The 24,058-nt window shown below is 32.7% G+C and overlaps 1 protein-coding gene across 1 annotated transcript; it reads left to right on the top strand.

Moving 5' to 3' along the window:
* Positions 1-773: 773 nt before the first annotated feature.
* HELRODRAFT_105287 (hypothetical protein) lies at positions 774-21,416 on the top strand (the record flags this gene model as incomplete). Its single annotated transcript, XM_009010820.1, has 14 exons — positions 774-873; positions 4,613-4,663; positions 5,856-5,962; positions 8,915-8,966; positions 9,311-9,350; positions 9,656-9,757; positions 10,099-10,180; positions 11,405-11,587; positions 16,418-16,479; positions 18,243-18,356; positions 18,519-18,644; positions 18,980-19,054; positions 21,019-21,133; positions 21,306-21,416. 14 exons carry the CDS (start codon positions 777-779, stop codon positions 21,414-21,416), a joined length of 1,317 nt encoding a protein of 438 aa, XP_009009068.1.
* Positions 21,417-24,058: the final 2,642 nt, after the last annotated feature.

Raw genomic sequence — 24,058 nt, 5'->3', positions numbered from 1 at the left:
AAAATGCACATAGATTAATTAAAGTAATTACTGTTATAAAATGATATTGAAAAAACAGAACGTAAATACAAATAAATATAAATATACACAAATAATAATGAAAAGGTGCCGAATATAAGGTGATGATTGAAAATGGAAGTCATCATTGGAGAGGAATTAACCGGTTGATGCTGTTTATGAGTGGCGGTAGACTTAATGTGCTTAAGAATGATTGTTTTCTTGTGACGGGTTAAATATTTTTTTTAATTCTTTATAATACAGCTTTATCAATCGCAAGGTAGCCTACATTTTATTTCATACTTTTAGTTAAACTGTTCAAAAAAATAATAAAATAATTAAATTTTGATTTAAGTGATTTATTGAAATAAAAAGTTTGGCAAAAGAAAGACGTTAAAATTACAGTTGCATTTTTTAGCAACAGGCTAAACGCAAGGAGGGTTTTGTAACCTTAGCTCGGCACAAAATGTTTCACGTAGAGTTTTTGTGTAAATTTGTTTTTCAATCATTCGGTATTTCTCGTAGCGGGAAATTGATTTATAGAATGTTCTTGTTTTTTTTTTTTTTTTTTTTTTTTTTTTTCACTAAATGTGTATAAAACAGCAAGTGTAGCAAAACAAACTCGTTAACTGTTTTCAAACGTCTGACAACAAAAATTGTAATTTCTGTGACACAATTTGTTAGATGCTTCTAAAATAAAATTTCTTTGTTTTCAATAAAATTAGATTAATGATTTATGTGAATTGTTGTTGAGGTTGAAATCTTTGCAACCCGATCAGATGGAGTGCCTGCTGAGGTGCATGCAGGATCAGGAGACGGGCGTCACTGTGAGGAACGTGAAGATATTCATGAACAAAATACCAAGCGTATTCACTGGTACGTTTTAGTTGGTTGCTTGGTTGGTTTGTTGGCGGTTGGCTGGGCTGTTTGGTCTGTTTTTTGGTTGGTTGGTTGGTTGGTTTGTTGGCTGGTTGTTTTGTTGGCCGGTTGGTTTGGTTGTTTGATTGATTGGTTGGTCGGTTGGTTGGTTTGTTGGCTGGTTGTTGGATAGTTGGTTGGGAAATTTTTTTGTAACATGTGAATGTTTTGTGTCAGTAAGTTGGGTTTTAAATGTTGTTGCTCCATTACCGGTTGTATTTGTTGCATCGGGTGATTTTGCGATATTATGCCCCTTTGAATTATGAATGAAATTGTTCTCAACATGAAATAAAATGAACATTTCCAAAGCATTGCAGCCATAACTGTATGCTAACAGTATGCAATTATTATTTACATTACTACTACTACTACTACTACTACTACTACTACTACTACTACTACTACTGTTACTACTGCTACTACTACTACTATTACTACTACTACTACTACTACTACTACTACTACTACTACTACTACTGTTACTACTGCTACTACTACTACTACTACTACCATTACTACTACTACTACTACTACTACTACTACTACTACTACTACTACTACTACTACCATTACTACTACTACTATTACTACTACTACTATTACTACCAACACTATTATTTATATTATGCAATGTTTTTTGGTATTGTTCAATATTATTATTTCAATAAAGTTTCCACTATAGTTCAAACCTGAACAAAAAACCCATTGAATAATTTATGCCTCGACTTTTTCGTTTGTTATTGCACAGCACATCCTTACATAATTACATCGTTACATATTATCATTAATCATCATCATTATCATCGCCTATCATCATCATCATCATCATTCATCTTCAACCTCATCATCATTATCATTATCCTCCTCCTCTTCATCATCATCGCCTATCATCATCGCCTATCATCATCATCATCATCATCATTAATCATCATCATCATTAATCATTATCATCATTAATCATTATCATCATCACATTTGATGAAAAATACATACCAAATTATTACCCATTTTAATCACATCGCTTCATCCCTATAATTACTACTTGGTCGTAGAACTTTTTAGCTCGGCGGTCTCAACTTTTCAACTTGGCACAACGTTTCTTTGAAATATTTTGTTGTTTTACTTTTCATTGCGGTCTATTTTTTGGTTTTGTTAATTAAATACGCTCTATTTAAATAATATTTAGTTTTTTAATACATACAAAATTGAAACTGAATTAAAATTTAAAAAATATATTTTTATTTTATTTAAGAAACAATTTGAAGAAATGTTAAACATGGTTGAATGAATAAAAGCGAATGAGAAATCGGAAATAAAAATGGAAATACGATTTACTTCTTGTATATCTCGGCTTGTGATTCCTTCATTTAGTCATACTTATTTGAAGATTTTAATGAGTTGAGTTTTAAACACCAACATGCGCGTTGGTATCAACAGTCGATCTCAACATTTTAACTTTCAACATGAGGAAGTGTGTATGTGAAATCATTCAGGATCATTCAGACGCCCTCCTTGTCAGCAACCTCGTTTGAAAGTTTTTCATCTCTCCGAGTTGATCGCTCTCTGCCATGAACGTGATTCTAATTAAGGCCTGATGCTTATTCAGCTTAAAAAATTAAATGGATGCTGACATTTTGAGTCGCACAACCAAACTTCCTGTAAGAAATCAAATCAAATTTTATTATAAAATAATTTAAAAGCTCTTTTGTTCATAACTTTTCCATTAGCTTCTGAAACTGTCATGCATGCAGATATCGCTGCATCTACACGATGAACATTCGGGAACTGAACTAACTCACAAATAATCATTCACGGCCAGACGCACACACAGTCCATTTAATACGAATGTGGCGAAATGTTTTTTCGTTTTCATTCAAGTAGCCTAGAATGGAAACAGCCCAGAGAATGCTAGTTTATTCATGTGCGCTTAATTGGGCATTGGGCATACATTTTGATAAGATTCTTATAGATTTTAGAAATTGTCGCAGAAATCTTCAAAATTCAGCGACCTGAAAATGTAATTACTCCACGAAAGATTGTTTAAAAAGTTTTCAAACTTTTGTCGCATTCGTGTTTCATACAACAACAAACCTCCAATGTAAAAATTGCCTTCTTGCAATAATTGAATACATAAAGAATCATCTATCTATCTTAATTAAAAATTTTGTAAAAATGAAATGACCAAAATCTCGTACAAAATCTCACCTAAATCTCAGATGAAAAATAAATTTAGAAAAAATAAAAGAAAGCACAGGCATGGATATAATATTATATATACCCATCTATGAGCACAACTTCCCATTTTGATGAGTGGAGATGCAAAAATCAAATTCTTGCCGACCTATAAAAATTTTATTACTAAAAAATCCTGGAAAAGTGTGCAAGTTTGCAACGATGGAGAGGATTTCGAGGGATCGTAAATCAAGAAGATAGTCGTGAACAACGCTGCTGCCAGGAAATGAACATAAAACTAAAGAACTTGTTGTCAGAATCATAACTCCAACAATCCCTCCGGAATACAAATAATCTGATTAAGTATCATAAACATCATTATCATATCACCGGTATACTTATCCTCCTACTCCTCATCATCACCACCATCTTCCTCACTGATACTACACCTTGCTAACAAAGCAATAGTAGCGGTAAAGTAGCAAAAGTTGTAGTATAGGTGGCAGTGTAAGCAGCGTTGATGGCTGCATTGGCTTCATGCGCGGCTTGGTGGTTGTGTCTGTTGGCTCTTTTGTTTCAATGGTTGTGCTCACTTAGCAAATAACATTTACCATCCTGATATTTTCAACATACTCTTTGACATCGTCACTATCCTGAAATCATCATTAATCGCCCCCCTTTAATAATCAGCTTTAAACGCTAATTAAATTTTAATAACTGTTCATTTCACAATCTGCCGGTGAAAATATTTTTTATAAAAAATAAATGCAAAGAGCAATAATAACTTCTGATCAAAAAAGTCACACACTGAAATTTAATTATGCCATCCAACGGGAAATTGAAAAAGCCAAAAGTGAGAGACGGTTCCAACATCGATTTCATCTTCCTCCTCATTTCTCTATGAGCATTATATTTTTTGAGACTCATTTTTATAACACTTCAAATTTTTTATTTTACAACAAAAATTCTCATTGAAATTGGAAAGACTCGGTGTTTATATGGATGTTTTGAATGCTGCTACCTACCAGACGGGTTGCCCATGTCCCAAGTTTGATCTAATACACCAATACATCGGAGACGAATTACACTGACTTTGTGCGCCGGAAAGATTAACATGCAGACCAGTCTGTCTGGAGATGCGCTAACTTATCTGAGGGAAGGAACAGATTTAACCAGTTTTGGAAACTCAATGGAGGGGTCGACTGCATTCATTCAATCACGATGACGCTGTGGTTTCAAAATTCAAATCATCTAATTTCGGAAGAGAAAATTTTCATTCTCGGCCGTTCAAATTTGGAATGTGACGATCTAAATAATTTCAACTTTACTGTTGACTTTACTAAAGTCTGAAAAATTATCTGTTTAAGCTCAAATTGCGAAAAAAAATGAAGTGTGAAGCAGAACAATCCTTATTAAAGTAATTCATTATATCACAATTTAATTTTTTAATGAAACTTCAAAACTTGAATGCACAAATATATTAATATCAAATGTATATTCATGTATTATTTGCCGATTGCATCAGGTTCAGACGTCATAAACTGGATGTCAAGGAACTTGGACTGTGACGACGCAAGTGAGATTCTTCTCCATCATTTTAATCATCAGCCTCCCCATCTCACTCACTATCGTGTCAACCCCATCATCATTATTTTCATCATCATTATAATTGTCATCATCATCGACAATACTTAATTGTTATTATTTAATTCATTTCAATGTTTGTATGAACGTAAATATAAAATCATTAGACCGCTCAGGAATTTATAAAATAAGATAACCAACAACAGAGTTTTGCAGCGTAATTTGCATTCAGTAATTTCATTCGCATCATCAACTAACTGCCAACCAGCACTGCTCCCTACTCACAAAATTCTCTTGAAAGCAAGCGCACCGAGCAACATTCAACCTTGTTCGCCATTTTCTTCATCCATTCTGCTGTCATAAAGTCATTGTACGTCAAAAAATAAAAATGACCAAAAGTTCAGTCGATCGTCACAAGATGAAGGAGCAAAGATAAATAAATATATGATTTTGATGCTTTTATTCTGTTCTGGGGTTCTGCGATAAGAAAGAAGTTGAAATGAAAATGATGGATAAAATTGTAAAACGAAACGACAGTGGCGCAAAAAATTTTCTCCATACACATGAAAATGTAATTTTTGTATTTATTTGCCAGCAAAATTTGTGATGATTTCTTTAATATTAAAAAACAAAATTCAATAGACACGCTTCGTTTTGAGAGAAAAAGTATTGTTTTCTTGGTACTATTGCGAAAAATTTAAGCGTATATAATAATGAAATTGGATAGAAAATTTAATTGAATTGAAAAACCAAGCGATATTAAATGGAGAATGGCATGCTCGCTTTGTTCATGTTGGCCTGTCGTGATGGCAGCTTTTTAATGAGTTGGTTGGTCGGTAGGGGAGTGAAGTGATCGTTGAAGTTGAAGAAGGGAGCTCCATGGCAGTTCCAGATAATGTTACATGTTACACTCTTGTTTATCGGTCTGATGGTAATCAGAAATAATTTATATTTTGATTTCAGCTAAACTATGCTTTGAACGTTTTCAAAAATTGTTCATCTTATTTTTATAATTCATGTTAATTCATGTTAATTTTAATGAAATTATCATTTAAATATTTAGCTTTAGTTGTAAAAATGGAGTAATCGCAACATTAAAAGTAATGATATTAAATAATAATAAACCACAAGTAGTGTGAAACGATTAACGATATATTATGGATGCACCTAACAACCTGCCCCAGACGATGCCCTCCACCTGGCACACCTGCTGGCCACCCACGGGTACATCTTCCCGATCGATGATCACGTGCTTACCGTCAAAAATGACAACACTTTCTACAGATTCCAGGTTGTATTCATTATCCTCTTCCTCCTCCTCATCATCGTCATCATCGTCATAACCATCGTCATCGTCATCATAACCAGCATCATCGTTATGATCCGGCTGCTGTTTTTGTTCTTTTTGATAGCATTATATCCAGCGTTACTGTTGAATCAAGTTACTCTCGTTTCTCAAAATTTAAATTAGTCAAAGAATATAACCTACTTTTGAAGAAATTGACGTGACCTTTAAAACAATCCGAGCATAACATTGGGTTTGAAATTGTTAAAGTTTGGCTCCGTCAAATTTTAGCTTACTAAATGCTTATATATATTAGGAAATCAACCGAATTTCTATTCCGTGTGTAGTTGGTGTGTATGTGTGTGTGTACTTGTGAATAAATAATGATAATAAGTGAATAGATGTATTATTATTATTATTATTTTCTCTTAGATATTCATCAGAATATTATTAAGTATTATTGTTAACTTATTAAGTATCCAACTTCCATAGAGTTTTGCAACCGGCGTTCATGACAGTCCCGCATCTTACGAATTCAAAATTAAAACTCTGAAACCGGTTTCCTTGGTGTATATAATTGAATTAACAATTTTTAAATTCGCCGTCTAGCAAATTTTTTACGTCTGCAAAATAAATGATGGCCACATGCACTGATCCGAGTTCCCCGGGCATCGCTTCATTGCACGCGCGCTCGGTTCTTTTTATTCGGCTCGTTCAATCACTGACAGAATTATGTAAAATTTTGTAAAAATCTTGAAAAAGCTCATAATACCAAATAATTAATATTTCGTAATATTTTTCCAATTCTGGCATTAATTTTCAACAGAAAAATTTTAGAAACCATTGAATCTTGTTGGGCTATATTTGCTTGTTTGTCAATGAAATCCAACTTTTTGTGGTTGTTTGGATGGCCTGCATATTTTTACATTCAACGATAATGTGTGAAAGTTGACAAATCTAAAAGAAAGTAGGCCTATTATTAGGGGGAATATTTTCAAACGCAGCTTGCTACCAACACTTAGGAAATTTAATTAGCTGTTGCCAACTGCTTGGCACTTAATTTTATCACTTGATTCGCATGCTACATTTTTCATTTATTTCTCAATTTCTATTTCTCGTTACACCCTGAATTCTAACAATTTTTAAATTGTTCAAACGTAGCAAAGTTCAAATAGATGGCTTATTATTGTGCACACCAGTGAAACAATATCCAACTGTTTCTGCAAATACATTTAAAATAACCTTTCACTTTAGAATGTTAATGTATTTATGAAGATGAGTCCACGCAGGGGTGAAACTTCGTGTCTATGTAATTTTTACAAAACTTTGAAAACACATTTTTTGTTTCAAAAAAATTGGATAGAAAAATTCAGATTTTCGAGCCCATTCCAGGCCCCCTAGTGAGCCCGGGCCCCAAGTTTCAGACTTGGCTGACATACCCTCTAGGCGGCCCTGAGCCCACAAAATGTAAAGTGGATGCCATTAAATCTACGACACCCATTAAAGATGCAACAACGATTTCATCCCACCTAACCTACCTAATAAAACATCATTTGCGTTTTGCCGCCAGCACTGCACGACACTAAATAGCTTCAATGTTGGCCGATGATATGCTTCGTTAATAGTTAACAGAAAATTTACTTTCATTTTATAAATTTTACTTTTCCAAAAAATTTGAAAACCATTCGACCATCAAATAAAATTTTGAATTGACAAAAAAAGTTTGAAAGAGTGGAAAGCAAAGAGGAAGTGCTTGCTGACGTGAGGTTGCTTCGGAATTAAATTCACTTCCTGGCTCCTTCAATGAATGAAAATCAAACTTAAATAAATTTTATTTAGTTATTAATTGTACTCAAATTATAATTAGTAAATGTCAAACTAGCTTTTAATTACAAATTTTTAGTTAAAATGTGCCAATTTGTTAGCTAAATTTTGCTAATTGACGCATGTTGTTCAAAATTTATAAACGCTACCCGAAACAAATTCAACCAGTTTAAAACAAATTTAAACTCCGAAATGTTTGCTCAGCAAATTTTATTTCAATCACTCTCGTTTCCCCTTTTATTGCCAGAAGTAATAACATTTCCACGTGTCCTGAGGAAACAACAATGGTTCACTGCTTGTTAAAAAGGTGAACAATTTAACGAACTTCATTATCGTGAGACCGAGTTTAACGAGGTTTCGTCTGACCTTGTGCTTGCCTGCGAATGTTGTGCGCGAGCTGAGGTGCCCGTGGAGTCTGCTATAAGACCATAAAATCGTGCAGTTGTGTGTGGTGGTGGCTACATTCAAATGTTTGTTGAGATTGTGTACAATATGGTGTGTATGTTTGTTTGTGTGTGTGGTGTATTGTATTGTATGCCAGAGTCTATTTATTTCTTTGTTCCACACACTTTTAATCTTTTAATCACATTTATTATAATCCAAGTAGTATTTTCTCCGTGGTTAAATTATTTAAGTATTTTGAATTAGTGAATGAACAAATTAATGAGTGAAACTTTTTCATTGCATAAAAATTAATAATAAAGTTGATATGAATTATTAATAACCTGAATAAACAAACAAACAAACAAACAAACAAACAAACAAACAAACAAACAAACAAACAAACAAACAAACAAACAAACAAACAAACAAACAAACAAACAAACAAACAAACAAACAAACAAACAAACAAACAAACAAACAAACAAACAATCAAACAAACAAACAAACAAACAAACAATCAAACAAACAAACAAACAATCAAACAAACAAACAAACAAACAAACAATCAAACAAACAAACAAACAAACAAACAAACATACAAACATACAAACAAACAAACATACAAACAAACATACAAACAAACATACAAACAAATAAACAAACATACAAACAAACAAACAAACAAACATACATACATACATACAAACAAACAAACAAACATACAAACAAACATTCCTCACCGCGCCGCAGACACCATGCTTGTGGACGAGTGCTTGCATGGAACCTGACGAAACTGACTACGGTGAGTATCTTATCATTAAAGACATCGGGATAAAATTTACCACGTGATGATGTTAATAACGAGTGTTTATGACAAAAAGTTATTTTCTGCTCACAAAAAAAGTTCTTTCTTTTATTCAGTCTCATGTTCGATCGGGCAAAATGTTTTTTCTAATTAAAAAAATGATTTCTATTGACTTAGCTGAAAATTTTTTTTTCTATAAACCGCGATGTTGGGTTAGGTCTTAATAATACCATTGTTGTAAAAATTGAAATCAAAGTTTTTCTTGTCAACGTTAAATTTCAAAAATTTCTTTTCATCATTTTCGTTGACTGGAACGTATTTAAAAACGCGCCCAACAACAGCTGTCTACCTGTGCAAGCGGACTATGCAGAACAAACAGAGGTTCTCTTTTGTATTATTTCTTCATAATTTGTTCAGCATGTTGTTTGCCTTGCATTGAGTAATTAATTGAAAGGGTCGTCATAACAAATTTTGTTTTTTCATTGCGTTTTTTAATAACATTTTTAAGCAACTGTACCAGATTCGATTTTATTTATATTTCTTCTATTTGACAGGTTTTACTCTAATTCGCGAAAAAAATTTTAAACTATTATTCTAATAAATAATCATTTTAGTGAGTTATCTTATTAGCAATTAATCATCACAGTGATTATCGCAGTTGTGTTACCATGTGACAACTTTTTCAGGCTGGAGTTGGCAAACTTCGAAGCTGAGAATCTTGCAAAACTGCAGAAGTCGTTGGCGCGCAAATGGGAGTTGATTTATTTGCAGGCTGAAGCACAAGCTAAGTAAGGAGATGTGTTGCTGGTTGGTGTGTTGTTGCTGGTGTGTTGTTGCTGGTGGGTAGTTGCTGGTGGGTTGTTGCTGGTGTGTTGTTGCTAGTGTGTTGTTGCTGGTGTGTTGTTGCTGGTGTGTTGATGCGTGTTGCTGTTGTTTATGCTAATGTGGACTTTGTTAGCTGCCTGCTTGCTTCTGTTCTGTTGATCTCTTGAAATAATAATTTCTTCCTCCATTGGTTGTTGTCATAAAAAGCCATCACCATCGTCGCCATCGTCGTCATCATCAGTGACAACAACTTCAAAACGTCCTGACAGACGAGATGTGACGTGTAATTATTTCAAAATTGCAGAGTGGACAAGAAGAGGGACAAGTTAGATCGGCAGATACTGGACAGCCAGGAGAGAGCCTTTTGGGATGTCCACCGACCCGCAGTACGTTGTTGCTGTTGTTGTTGCTGGTGTTGCTGCTATTGATGTTGTTGTTCTTGGTGTTGCTGCTATTGATGTTGTTGTTATCTTCTCGCATGTCGTTGTTTTTACGGGGGTCACTAACTTTTTCTCTCTGTGGTGATTCATCAGAGGCGTGAACATCGTGACGTTACTTGAATCGTAATTGATGTGCTGAAAAATTATATTTGATGCTAAAAAATTATATATGAATTACTGCTGGCTCCACTACCGAACAGCCTATCCAACTCTCCCGCTCTTTCCTCATCTTAACGCCGTTTTCAATATTTTTTTATTTTATAAAAAAATTCCTCTTTTTGTCAGCAATTTCTTGCACGGCAACATCGTGTTGAATATAAATTCATGATTAAATCCGCCGGTCAGTTTTAAGATACAATTCTCACAATGTTTAACTTGCTCATAACCTAGAATGCAACAGAAACTTTTGCTTTTTTTATGTTTGGACGTGTTTTATGGTGTCCTCGTTAAATTCTTTCCTATTAAATATTTCATTCCACGGTCGTGTTATTGCTGGCACTGTTTGCATTTTGTGACCGAGCGGTTTTGTTTTGTGTGCACAGCTTAATTTGATTTATATTGCTTTGTAATCACTTTTTTGTTTGTTTAGAGATTTGTTTGATGTTTCAGTCTGGCTTCGTCCTGCTGTACGCTACTCTGTCGGGTTTTCATAAAGTTAATTTTTGTTCGTTCCTAATTAGTAAGTCAAAATAATTTGATGAGATGTTTTATATCTATCTCCAGTATTTTTTGGTCATGATGTTCAGTGTTTTAAATATTCACAAACGTTCACATCTTGCGTTACAGCCATCAATTTTTCTGATATTATGCACTGAGTACGTGTTGAACGAAAGAACAACTTTAAAAAAAACACGAGCCAATTTCAATGGCGTCACGTTCAGAATGGCGAGATTGCCAAAGCGATGAGATTGATACGAATGACGAACTAGAATATAGCTGAGTGAAAGTTCGATGCTTTTGATCATATCGGGAATTTTTTTAAAACCGAAGCATTTCAGAATGTTTAATGGCAACACAAAATGAGAGCATTTCAGAGCGTCTGATACAAACACCATCAGACCAAACATCAACTAACGCTCTGCTCTGCTCTGCTGCACACTGTCATGTTCTGATACCAATTTACAAGTAATGAATGACCAAAAACAACAACAACAACAACTCATTGAACAGCCCGGATGTGTGAACGCAACGGAGGTAGACATCAAAAAGACGTGCCGCACGCTGAAACAAGTGAAAACGTTCAACAAGGTTCGTTCCTCTTTTTTCATTTCATGGCTGTCTCTCTCTCTCTCTCTCTCCTCTCTCTCTCTCTCTCTCCCTCTCCCACACAAACACTATGTTTTTAGACATTATGTCTAGGTTTTAACAAATAAATTCATTTACATTTTAATATTTTAGATTATTTTTGTCTGTTTTTAATTCATTTTTTAGTAATTTTTTTTTGCGTGTGGTAGAAGAGGAACTCTTCACATTCGAACGCATGTCAGGCATCTTAATTATACACCAAATATATTTAAACGCTTGATTTAAGTGGGATGTGTTTAAAATTATTTGACTTCATGCCAGCTCTTGGAATTTGCATACAAAATGTTAAATTGGTATTGACATTTTCTTGACATTCACAAAAATTAAAAAAAATCCGCTAAACAAATAAAATAAGCTGCATGCATGAATTCACAGTGTGCTTGTATGTATGTATGTATTTATGAACGAATGAATGTATGTATGAATGTATGAATTCACAGTTTATAGAGACTGTTGTACAATTTCACATACAGTTAAATTCTTTAATTTGTTTCTGTAGTACTAAACGCACTTTAATAATGCCTCTTATAAATCTAGATTTTATTTAATTTAATCGAAGCCGAATTATTAATCTAATAAATTTTACAACCCACTAACATTTCAAATAAAACTTAGGGATACAATTTTACGAAAGTTACCAGCGCAAACAACAAATTAAATTTTATTTTCCACCATTTAGAAGTTAAATGTGGCTTAAAACTGCGATATAGAAATTTATGTTAGTTAATGCATCTAGATTGTTTGCTAACGTTCATTTTCTTCTGTAACACTGAACAAATGCTTTTCGTGTCTACAATGCGACGTGATAGATATTTCTCCGTCTACACCTGATGACATAAATATATTCATAAACACGCTCGCATCTCAAATAAAGCATAATTGCAAAAAAATGCAAAAAGAATGTTAAAAATTAAAAAATGAAAATAATAAAACCACCGTGAATAAATCAACCAAATGCATTTCTGAAAAAAACGAGTCCGTTCTGTCTGACAAGTTGAAACGAAATTTAAATTTTAAAAATATGGAAATGTAAAGTAAAAAATGCTGCAAACCTTTTTACATTTCAAATTCTCAATTATAAAACAACACTTGGAAAAGTTAAGTATTAAAATTAAAGGCAGTAAAATGTGTGGAGCGTTTCATTGGAACTCATATTAAATGTATACTTTGTATACGTACGCTGTACAAACACACAACCGGGGCATATGATAAAAAGATTAAAAAGCGAAGTGATTTATTTTGAAATATGGGGTTAGTTCCTTTGTGTTAAGGTTTAAAATTAGACAGATAGGCAATAAATTTCTAAACATTTGTGTAACTTGATAGCCAAAAAGCTGGGTGAACAGGAGACACGCAATCGATTAACCTGTCGTGTTCGTTGTAAAGATTTGTTTTTATGTAAATAATAGCATTAAAATTCATTCCATCATCACTTTAGCGAAAGTTCTTAAGTTCAAACAAACCACAAGTAGATCAATTTCAACAGAAAAAATTTGTTTAATTGTGGTTATCACTCACAGATTGAAAGCATTAAAAATGGAATACTACAAAAGACTAAAAAACTGTTGGGGAGGCCAAAAATGAGAAACGAAATTGTAAAAAAACTAACTGATAAAACAAAAAAGTATAAATAAGAAAGTATCATAGTATGAAACTTAAGACTTTTGAACAAAAATCCAAAGTTCCAGAAAAATAAATCATTCAAAATCTGTGCCAACGATAGAAAGAATGTGGAAGAGAAAAGTTGGAAAATCTGCAAAAATGGATAGATGATAAAAGAGAACTGGCTAAGGTGGCAATATCTGGTTCAATAAAATTGCCTAAAACAGAGGAGAAGTTTTGAACTTTCAAAATAATTGCACACCGTCGACTTCAACGGTCTTTCGAAGGATTAAGGAGTATCGTTTGATTGATTGGTTGTTATTGTTCAGTTTATATATATGTATGCACCAGTTGAATTGAATTTTGTATTGAAACATATTCCGATCAATCGAATTAAACGAGCACATTTACAAAATCGTCCATTCATTCATCATCACTTCATGTTTAAAAATGTATGTTGGGATGTTATATTTTGTATCTGTATATTAGTAATGAAACATCGTCCATTGTCTTCATAGGTTTTGAAATTTTCTGCAAATGCAGAAAAGGAACAAATTTAAATTATTATCCTATTACTTTAAAAAATTATTATTCTAGAATGTAAATAAATTGTTATAGAATATTTAAGAAAGCTAAAAATATTTTGTTCTTTTCGTTCATTGTTAAATTTGTCGATTTATTTATTTATTTGTTTGTTTATTAGCTTATTTTTTCGGTTTGTTCAAACATTTGTTTGTTATCTTTTAAATGATCATTTGTTTGATTGTTCTTTTAATTTATTAATTTTTTGTTGGTTTATTGTTAGACTTATTTGTTCGCTTATTTGACTTTTTAAAGCTTTTATTTTCGAAACAGCATTCTTGTAAAAAAGATATTACGAAGCAATGAAATGCTATTTTATTGTCCCTAAAAATGCCAAAATGCCATCTAAATAAAAACAAACATGCCATCCGAAACCAACAAAACCAAACAAAACTAAACCCATCAAAGATAAGCCAAGTGTGCAAAAGCAAAAAACTGGGAGGATAACTTTGAAAATAAAATCTTAGAAGCATTATAGGATGAATGTGGCGATCACAATTAAACAAACAACAGTTCAAACAATATTCATAAAATATATTTAAAAAAGTTCTTAATTGAAAACCAAATAAAATGAAGATACGGGAGTCGCAGGATTATCAAATAGAAAACAAAACAAGAAACTTAAATTAGATATCAGCATTCCTTGCAACGCATCCGGAATTGATGTCAGCCTCGTTACTACGCAACATCAACCATTTACGTCCCATAGTTCCCAGCTCGAACAGACGACGCGTAATCCAGCGATCTCTTAACCTATCAGATATCACTGACCAGTTTTCTTGGCTCATTTATAATATTACAATCCAGGTGTGAACACGAACATGATTAATCCCATTGAAACCCTTTATAATCTCGATAAAGTTCGGCTTTAGACAAACTCTTACCGAGTTTATTGTTACTGGCCTTTCTCATTTAACGTGAAGAAGAACAAAAAGTTTCATAGCAATTAAGTCCCCCCGCACACATCCACACCACGAAACAGCACGGATGTACATGCACATGCACACAGACAATCATGTACACACATTTATATGCGTATGACGACGCTGTGTAGTTTTTGTTTGCTTACGTTCGTTTATTATTTTTTTTGATACTTTGTTCGTTCGTTTAAATGATTATTTGTTCATTTGTTCGCTTGTTATTGGTCTATTGTTTATTTATTGTTCGGCTGTTAATTATGTTTTATTCTTTCGTTAGTCTGAAAATTTACTTTTTTGTTTGTTTATTCATTTTATAATTTGTTTTTTGGTTCATTTGTTTGTTCATTTCTTGGACAGCCTGACTACAATGTGTTCGGAGGTTCCATTTGCCCGTCACTCTTGTCAGGTTTTGTGGCTCACAACGAAAACAATTCACTTGAAAGCATTCGATCGGAGGTTTGTTTGTACGTTTTGTATGTTTTTCTTTGTACGTTTGTTAGTCTTTGTATGTTTATCTTTGTATGTTTGTCTTTGTATGTATTTTTTGTATGTTTATTTGTTTTTGTATGTTTGTCTTTGTATGTTCTTCTTTGTATATTTTTCGTTGTATGTTTATTCGTCTTTTATGGATGTTTGAATTTGTCTATGGAGTGATTTAAAATAATATGGTTGGTGGTGCTATGTTCGCGTTGATGTGTTTGTTTGTTTGTTTGTCTGTTTGTTTGTTTGTTTGTCTGTTTGTCTGTTTGTCTGTTTGTCTGTTTGTTTGTTTGTCTGTTTGTCTGTTTGTTTGTTTGTACTGTGTATTCCGGTTCCACGTGTCGTTTCTAAATTGAGTTGTTAAAAAAATAATCAGGTTTTTTATCCTTTTTATTTAAAAAAAGTTGAGTACAATTTACATAAAAATTTTTTTATGTAAATTGTAATTTATTCATAATTAAATTTGTTTTTTTTTGAATTTACAATATTCATAAATTTTGTCTTAAAAGATAAATATGTAATAATTAATTTTAAGATAGATATATATCAAATTCAACAATTAATTTTAAAAGATAGATCTATATCAAATATTTGTAAAATAACAAATATTTTTAAAAGATAAAATATTGATCTGAAATGGTGGCACCGATGAGTGTTGTAGCTTCATTGGTCGGACAATGGAAGTTGAAGCAGGCTGATTTATGCCCAAAAACAATTTATAATTTGACTTGCGCTGCTAAATAAAACACCATTCCAGCTCATTTTAGAGTCTTGTTTTTTATAAATATGCCATGTCTGAAATTATATGTTCAGTTTTTGTTGGTTGTTTTGCTAGTTATTTCTGTGGCGATGAGTCATTCTATTTTTTTTGGTTTGCGTTTGAATACATTAAGTGTGAAGCAGTTTCTATATGTAGTAGTTGTTAAGCTTGGTTGCTTGGGTATTTATTGTTGTTTTTTAGTTGTGTTGTTCACGAATTTGTTTAGATGGCTTGCTGCTTACCTTGTTATCTACTCTGGCTGGTTATTTACGACATCATGTTTTTTTTAATATTGATGCAAACTTCTGTGACATTAAGTTCTGTTTTTGTCAAGTGGTTAGATAAGTTGTTGTCGTTTGATTGCAATGCCAAACATGTCATATTATTTCATTTCAGCAACAACTACATTAGTTTTCTATTTTCAGTATGTTTTTCAAAGGTTTTATTTTTTTTTATATTTTGATTAAAGTGTAAATAATAATTTTTGTAAAGTTATTAAATTCTTCCAACCATCAACACCTCATCTGCACTCAGGTCGAACATCTGAGGAGGCTTCTCGACCGGCGGAGAATAAAAATCTCAAAATCTGCAGAAAGGTCAGCACTGACTTTAAAACGCGATTTCATATAATGGTCCATTTTACTACTCCTACACCGGCTGTCAGCCATAGTTTGACTTTGACCCTGAACTGAGCGCATGAAAAAATTATAATTAAATATAATATAATAATAATAATTTTTATTAAAAGCCACACTTGAAAAGCGATCATATAAATTTATTGGACAAAAAACTATGACGATCTACAACAGCAATCATATAAATATGTTTGTGTGTGTGTGGGTGTGTGTGTGTGTGTGTGTGTGTGTGTGTGTGTGTGTGTGTGTGTGTGTGTGTGTGTGGTTAGGTGAAAGGTTTTTATACACAAAAATCATATAAAAACAAAATTTTGAGGTCTCGAATTTTTCATATAGAAACATTTTTTTTATTACATTGAATTTTTTTTTCAAATTAAAAAACCATATTATCAGCTTTTGCAAATGACAAGTTTACTAAATCTTTCAGCTTGGTACTTGCATCCGTAGATTTAAGCAGCTAAACTAAGTGCACTTCTGCTTTTTACAAAAGCGTTTTTCTACTCTCTTGCTTATCCAGGATTGTGAAATGTTCAACTGCCACTTTAACTCATTCCTTATTAAATTGCCAATTAGATCACAAAAAAACACAGAAACACTCAAAATTTTTAGCTACTTTGTATTCGAACGACGACAACAAATCAACAACAGAAACAATACATACATGGGCGTGTGTACAGCACACACACACGCACACAAACACACACACACACACATATATATATATATACATATACATTACATATAATATATATATATATATATATGTATATATGTATCACATAAAATACATTATAGCGTCTTGCGATAATATCAAATTCTTTATGCATTACCTTGTTATAGAGCATTCCACTCGGCCGACCATCCCATTACATCCGATGTGGCACTGGCAATATTTGTGATTTCTTCTTTAAAAAAATGTTTGAAATTATTTTCAAAACTATTACTATTACCTGCGGCAAACATTTCACCATTTTTATTGACCAACAAATTTTTTGAAGTGTAGCCTGCATAAATTTCAAGTGACGATTAAGAAATTTGTATTGTTATTTTTGCCATGGTAATAAAGTAAATATAACGAAAAACTTAATTTTAATGTAAAAAAAGTAGACAAATAAGCTTGGAAATGAAAAAAGATTATAAATTATGATGAAAAAATAAAATTTTTAATCTGTTCGGGTCGAATGCATTGAGAATGAAATATTTGGAATGGCATTTCTTGTCTCTGTTGCAATAAATAGCCTAAGACGATCTAATTACACAAAGTCAATCCATTTATTACTGAGAGAAACGAGCCATGGAATTTTGAATAAATTTAAGTTGGAATTATTGTGTAAGCCAATCTTTAAATGTTTTTTAAATCGCAGTTCAATTATTTAGAATCACCATTAAAAACTGAGGTTACACAAAACAAAATTCGACTTCCAATTGCAATAAAACAAACATTCTTAGAGCTAGTCGTTTCAGTTGTGGAGAAACATTGAGTTCAGTAGCAGTTTTTTTTATAGCCGTTTAACACTTGGACTGGTTTCTTCTTTGGTGGTTGTATCTTTACATTCAGCACCATAAATCTTTCAAAAACATACAAAGCCATCCCCTACCGGCATATTCTGAACAACCTATCGTCAGTTCTAAAATAAAATTTTCATTTTTATAATAATAATGTAATGTTAATAATATTATTTATATAACTATATTGTTGTTGCACTTGTACAATACTCCGTCAGTTATATGTCGTATTACGAGCTGTACAAAGAGTTTGATGCATTTGTGACTTCGTTGGATCCTTCAAACCCCTGGCTATCCGACAGCACTGAACTCTGGGAACAGGAAACTACACTGTGATGATCATTTTAATACCTTTTACGAATTAAAATTTTAATAAGTTATGTAACAAATCAGTCACTGAAATATGAATCCTGTAAATACATTTAATTATATATATATATATATATATATATATATATATATATATATATATATATAGTAAACAAACCCACTAGGAAAGAAATTCCCCACCGACAAGTGAATAGGTGGAGTTTTTCCATCCACGAGCTTTTGAAGGATTCTGCTGGCAGGGAACACTTTATGCAGTTCCTTGAGAAAGAATTCAGTGCCGAAAATTTGAAGTGTGTGTGTGCGCGCGCGTGTATGTTTTTCTGTGTGCGTGGGTTGTTTTTTAACTTTTAACAATCCATTTTACATTTTATTTCATTTATTTATTTTTGTCAACAGAATTTAAGTTTGTCCTGATTTCGCGTAACCATTGATTTACTACTCCTTCACTTTATATTCCAATAGTGGTTATTGAAACATTTGATTTCCACCTGCGTTATTTAACATGCTGCCAATTTTGTAAGCATTCTATAAATTGTTAATAAATCTTCACAAATTTCTTCCTTACTTTCGGTGATTGATGATTTGTATTTGTTTTGAAATAGTTATTTCAACGACATTCAATCAGATTCTGGGAGGCCTGCCAGCAAGTAAAAAAAGTTCCGCTGAGCTTAGTTGAGGAGACTGTCAGGGGCATTTACAAGTCAGTCCTTCTTGAATTCATTTATCCTACTCCAGAACATTTTTTAATTTTGTCATTTTTAATTTGCCATACAAACTTGCCAGTGCCCCTGTTTTAAAAAGATTCTGATATTATGCAGTAGTCACGTTGTTCGAACTTCTTGTTAAACGGAGTCGTCGATAAATGTTGTTGAACACGCCAACCTAATTGTTAGCTGCACTTTGACCTGACGTGTTATTAAGACAAAATTTTTGGTATACTCTCATAAAGGTCTGCAAAAGAGACAAGACATGTCGCCAGTCGCAACTTCAACCGATTGGGATTCCAAACTAGAAATTAAGCGACTAACATTATTGCTCGGTTGTTCATTTTAAAATTTATTGATTGACGCTTATTTTGTATTAGGAAGGTGATACAATTCATTTTAAAACTCCGTTTTCTCTATTTTCAACAAAATTATACTCTTAAAAGCACTTTCAGTGTTGGCTTGCAAGAATAAGAAACTTGGTTATCTCTTTCTAAATTACATTCTTAGTGTAACTTTCCGTCAGCCCGAAGCGACAAATGTTGATGGCTGTGTCCTGTTTATTTCATCACGCGCGTCGGATGAATGTCCACGATGCAATAAAGTCCATCATTTTGTGTCTTCAATTAAATTGCGTCCACACTCTCTAACCCACAACCTTCATTACTACAACAACACTGATGACAACCGTGTGATGAGGATGATGATGGTGATTATGGTGGTGAAATGATGATGATGTTGGTGATGACTGCTAATTGCAATGATGAAGAAATACAAGAAAGTTCACGGTGAATCGCAAGATGATTAGTAATGCAATAACAAGGAACGCCCACTGATTGAGCATTGTTCATTTTACGCTTGATTAACTTTATAACAAAAACTTGCATTTTGCAAACGTGTTTTTAACGTTTTATAACATCAGAACCTTATAACAAGCAAACAAAATTTCGAAAATTTTCAGACATTTTTGTTAAATCTACACTAACAATATCCACAACATTCACATCATTCAACATTCACCATTCACAACATTCTCAACATTCACAACATCTGCAAAATTCAAATCATTCAACATCCCCAACATTCACAACATTCTACATTCACATCATCCAAAATTCATAACATTCAACATTCAAACTTTCAACATTCACAACATTAATAATTCACAGTTTTTATCAGTCACGGCTTTTAGCATTTAGCTTTGTTACTGTCCACAAGTATGGAATGATGATTAATATTACAGTTTAAATCAAATTTAACGTTTAAATGTCATACAAAAAATTGTTCTATGTATAATTTGGATCGCCTGAATGAAAGCAAAGCAGTTGGACGTGATTTATTTCAGCCAGATGATACCAGCGCGATAAAATTGTAATTGGATGAAAGAAATTTATGACTGCAGAAATGAAACGATCCATTGCCGATTTAATGCTCTCTGGTCCTTGGGCATTTTAAATTTCGTGCAATTTTATTATAATTATTCTGCTTGCTTTCTGGACTTTGTGCTATTTCTTGTTAAAAAAGGCAGATCGATTTGTTTTTTTTTGCACAGCTAAAACTTGCTTATTATTTCAGAAAATGTTGTTTTACAAAAATGTTCATTGACTGTATATATAAAATTTTAATTGTTTGATTTGTTTTAGTTAATTAAAGATATTACTTTTAAATTTATGGGTGGAAATCCCCATTACAACTGGAATCTCTATTTTTACCGTTTTTTACCATGCCTAAAATTTTGTTTGCTTTCTTGGCTACCTCGGTGCCACCCAACCTTCCATTTTGCAAATGATCACATCTAGATTATGTTCACCCACTGAGTTCTTAAGTTCTCTATTGCCAAGCTCCAATATGCTTTTATAGTGTTATAAAATGATTATAGCTTTCAATAAAATTATTTACAGCAACAAACAACATTCGAAACTCACAAATCAGTTCTCAACACTCCACACTCGTCATTCAGCGAATTCCTAGCACCAGGAGCTATAGATCCGGTCAATGTTGATAGCCACGTAGCTGATATAGTGAAACAACGAATCGAGCAAAAAATAGATCGATACTGTTTGGATGTGGCAGAGGTTGGTAGCTGTCTGAGTTAAAAATCTGTGTTGTTGTTTGTTGTTGTTAAACATCTCTGCTGCTTATGCTTTAATGATGTTTATTTACTTATTAACGATGTTTATTTACTTATGGCATGTTTGTTGTCTTTGCTGGGTTATCCTCGTTCGTTGCGCCACCCACGTTCAATAGGAGCACATCTACAAGTTGATGAAGAACGACAGTTATAATCGATACGCAAGATCGGACATGTACAAGGAGCTGATGACCAGAGCCAAGAAAAAAGTTTGTGGGGATGAATGAGTGCATCTTTATTCACGAACTAAATTCATACGCACGCATTAATACTTATAAGCAACGATATTTATTCATTCATTTCTCTATAAAATAAGCGAGTTTATATAATTGTTAAGTTGAACACTTTATTTATTTGTTCATTTTTTTTGTATGTATTTTAAACGTAACAATTTTCATCATAATTTAGTACACACACACTCGTAGTGCCACCAATACGAGAAACAAGAAAAATGATCGCCTTTAAATGAACAGATTGGAACAAAAAAATCGAACAGAATGAATGAGATGCAGGCTAAAAGGAAAAAATATAGATTGCGACTGCTAATAAGCAGAAACATGAAGGAATAGATGAATTAAACGAATAACTCATAAACTATTGAACAAAGAAAAATGAATTGTTATAATTAATTTACACATAGAATCTTCAAATGAAGCACGTGTAGGTGAGCGTTCTACGGAGATTTATAATAAGTCCCAGAGGCGATCAGAAGTGAGAAAAACCGGATTAATAAACGAATTTGGGCGAGGTTTGGGATAACAAAAATCATCAGAGTTTTTTTCAGAACTATAAAACGTTGATTAATTAAATGGTTGAATTGTTGACGCAACGAAGGACAATAACCTAAAGAAAACAATTTATGAAAAAAAGTTCAGACTACAGAAAAATTTGTAATTTATAAATTTATAAAATATAGAAAGAAGAATAAAAATGACTAACAAGGTGAAATCTGTTCAAACTGAACAACATGCGGATGAAAAAGACTTGACAAAGATTTAAAATATGAACGTTTGATGTGCTAAAACCCCGAATAGAAATACAAGTTAAAAACAATAGAATTATGTAATGTTTTTAAAATATGTATAAGAAATTTTGATATAAATCGGTATATTAAGCCCATTTTTTGTAATTTCATGTGAAATGGATTAAATATGATTGGACCAGGATAAGTTACAAGAAATAATAACATCAAAATATTTAGTAGATAGAAGTCTTTGTCGGAAGCACTATTCAACAAAAAAATGAATGCCAACAGTACCGACTCGAAGTTTCGATACAAATTAAATATTTTGTGAGTTTTGTTATTATTCATTCTTAGATTATTAGCTTGAACCCAGTTATAAACATTAGACATTTCCTTACTAAAAATTGATGAACATTAGAATTAGATAATAACAGGGTAGAATCATCAGCAAAGAGAATAAATTTCAGGATTTTAGAAGAATTAATAAATTCATTATCAAAAATATTTAAGTTTAAATAGAACCTTAAGGAATACCAAGAGTAGTCATGAGGATGGGAAGAGCTTTAGAATTATTAATTTGAACATATTGCTGTTGTTATCATCATCATTATTTTAGAGGTCTGGGCGTATACCTATTCATTGTGATAACCACGATATTTTTCACATTAGTTTGGTACGTCATTTTGAAGCTTCCAATCCAAGAAAGCTGCTTCTGACTGATTGATTAACTTCGATTCATGCCATCTTGGACGAGTGCAGCTGCAAATTGTTCGCCTAACAACATTGGCACATCAACCTATTGAACTTTATTGAGTTTTCAGGCAGATTGCCAACCAAATATTCGTGGAAATGTTTCTGTTGGCTTGACAAATTGCATAAAAATCAACAGAGGCTCACCAAGCCAGAGAAGGGACAAGATGAGATTTATTAAAAAATGACTGAATAATTGCTTTCACAGCATCTGTGCAATACATCATCCATCCATGCATTCATTTATTTTTTAATTAAATTGATTTTCAGAGCAAAAAGCGATTCACTAGTGAGATGAAAAAAATACGAGAGCTTACTGGCAAGACGGCAGCTACGACGACCACCAGCAACTCTTCCAACAGCGCTAACAACAACGCAACCAACAACAACACAACCAACAACAACACAAACACCATAACGAACAACTTAAACGACAGTACAAACAACAACGTTACTAACAAAACCAGCAACAACACTAACAACAACACTGAAACCCACAATGTTCGGTCAACATCGTCGACAACCCTCACAACTTTGAACCTCTAATTTTTTCTATTTTCAGTAAAAAAAATGATATCTGGCGATCACAACTCTCATAATAATTTCTTCCACAAACAATTCTCCGCGGTCTTAAGAAATTTTTGGATTTTATTTTTCATTGCGAAATATTAAATAGCAAGTCGAATTTGAATTAATTTCCTTCTCATGACGATGATGCAGTAAAAACGTGAAAGATCTAACACGGTGAAGAGGTTGTCGTTGAAATGAAGTGATGCACTCCATCATTGTGTTAATCCGCAACAACTACATCTTCCAACGATTACAATACAACGTTGTCATTCAACAAGGTTTCCATTCAACAGCACCTTCGTTTAATGATATTGTTCATAATTTTGGTGGCTCTTTAACCCATGAACAAATGTAGAAATTATTTTACACCACATGTTTAAGCCACGTCGACACGTTATAGAACCATTTTGGGAGCTGCAATGTCGTAAAATGCAAAAAAAATATTAAACCACATCTACAGGAATAGATGGAGGTTAACCTGTTAACTAGTTCAAGTTCTTCTTTAACGCAGAAAAATAAAAAGCGGTTGTGGTGAGTTGGTGATGGAAAATCATTTCGTATGCTACCACGAAGGACGATCTTGGA

Source organism: Helobdella robusta (assembly GCF_000326865.2).
Source record: "Helobdella robusta unplaced genomic scaffold HELROscaffold_1, whole genome shotgun sequence".
NCBI classification, from domain to species: Eukaryota; Metazoa; Annelida; class Clitellata; order Rhynchobdellida; family Glossiphoniidae; genus Helobdella; species Helobdella robusta.
This window is presented reverse-complemented; position numbering and strand designations above follow the sequence as displayed.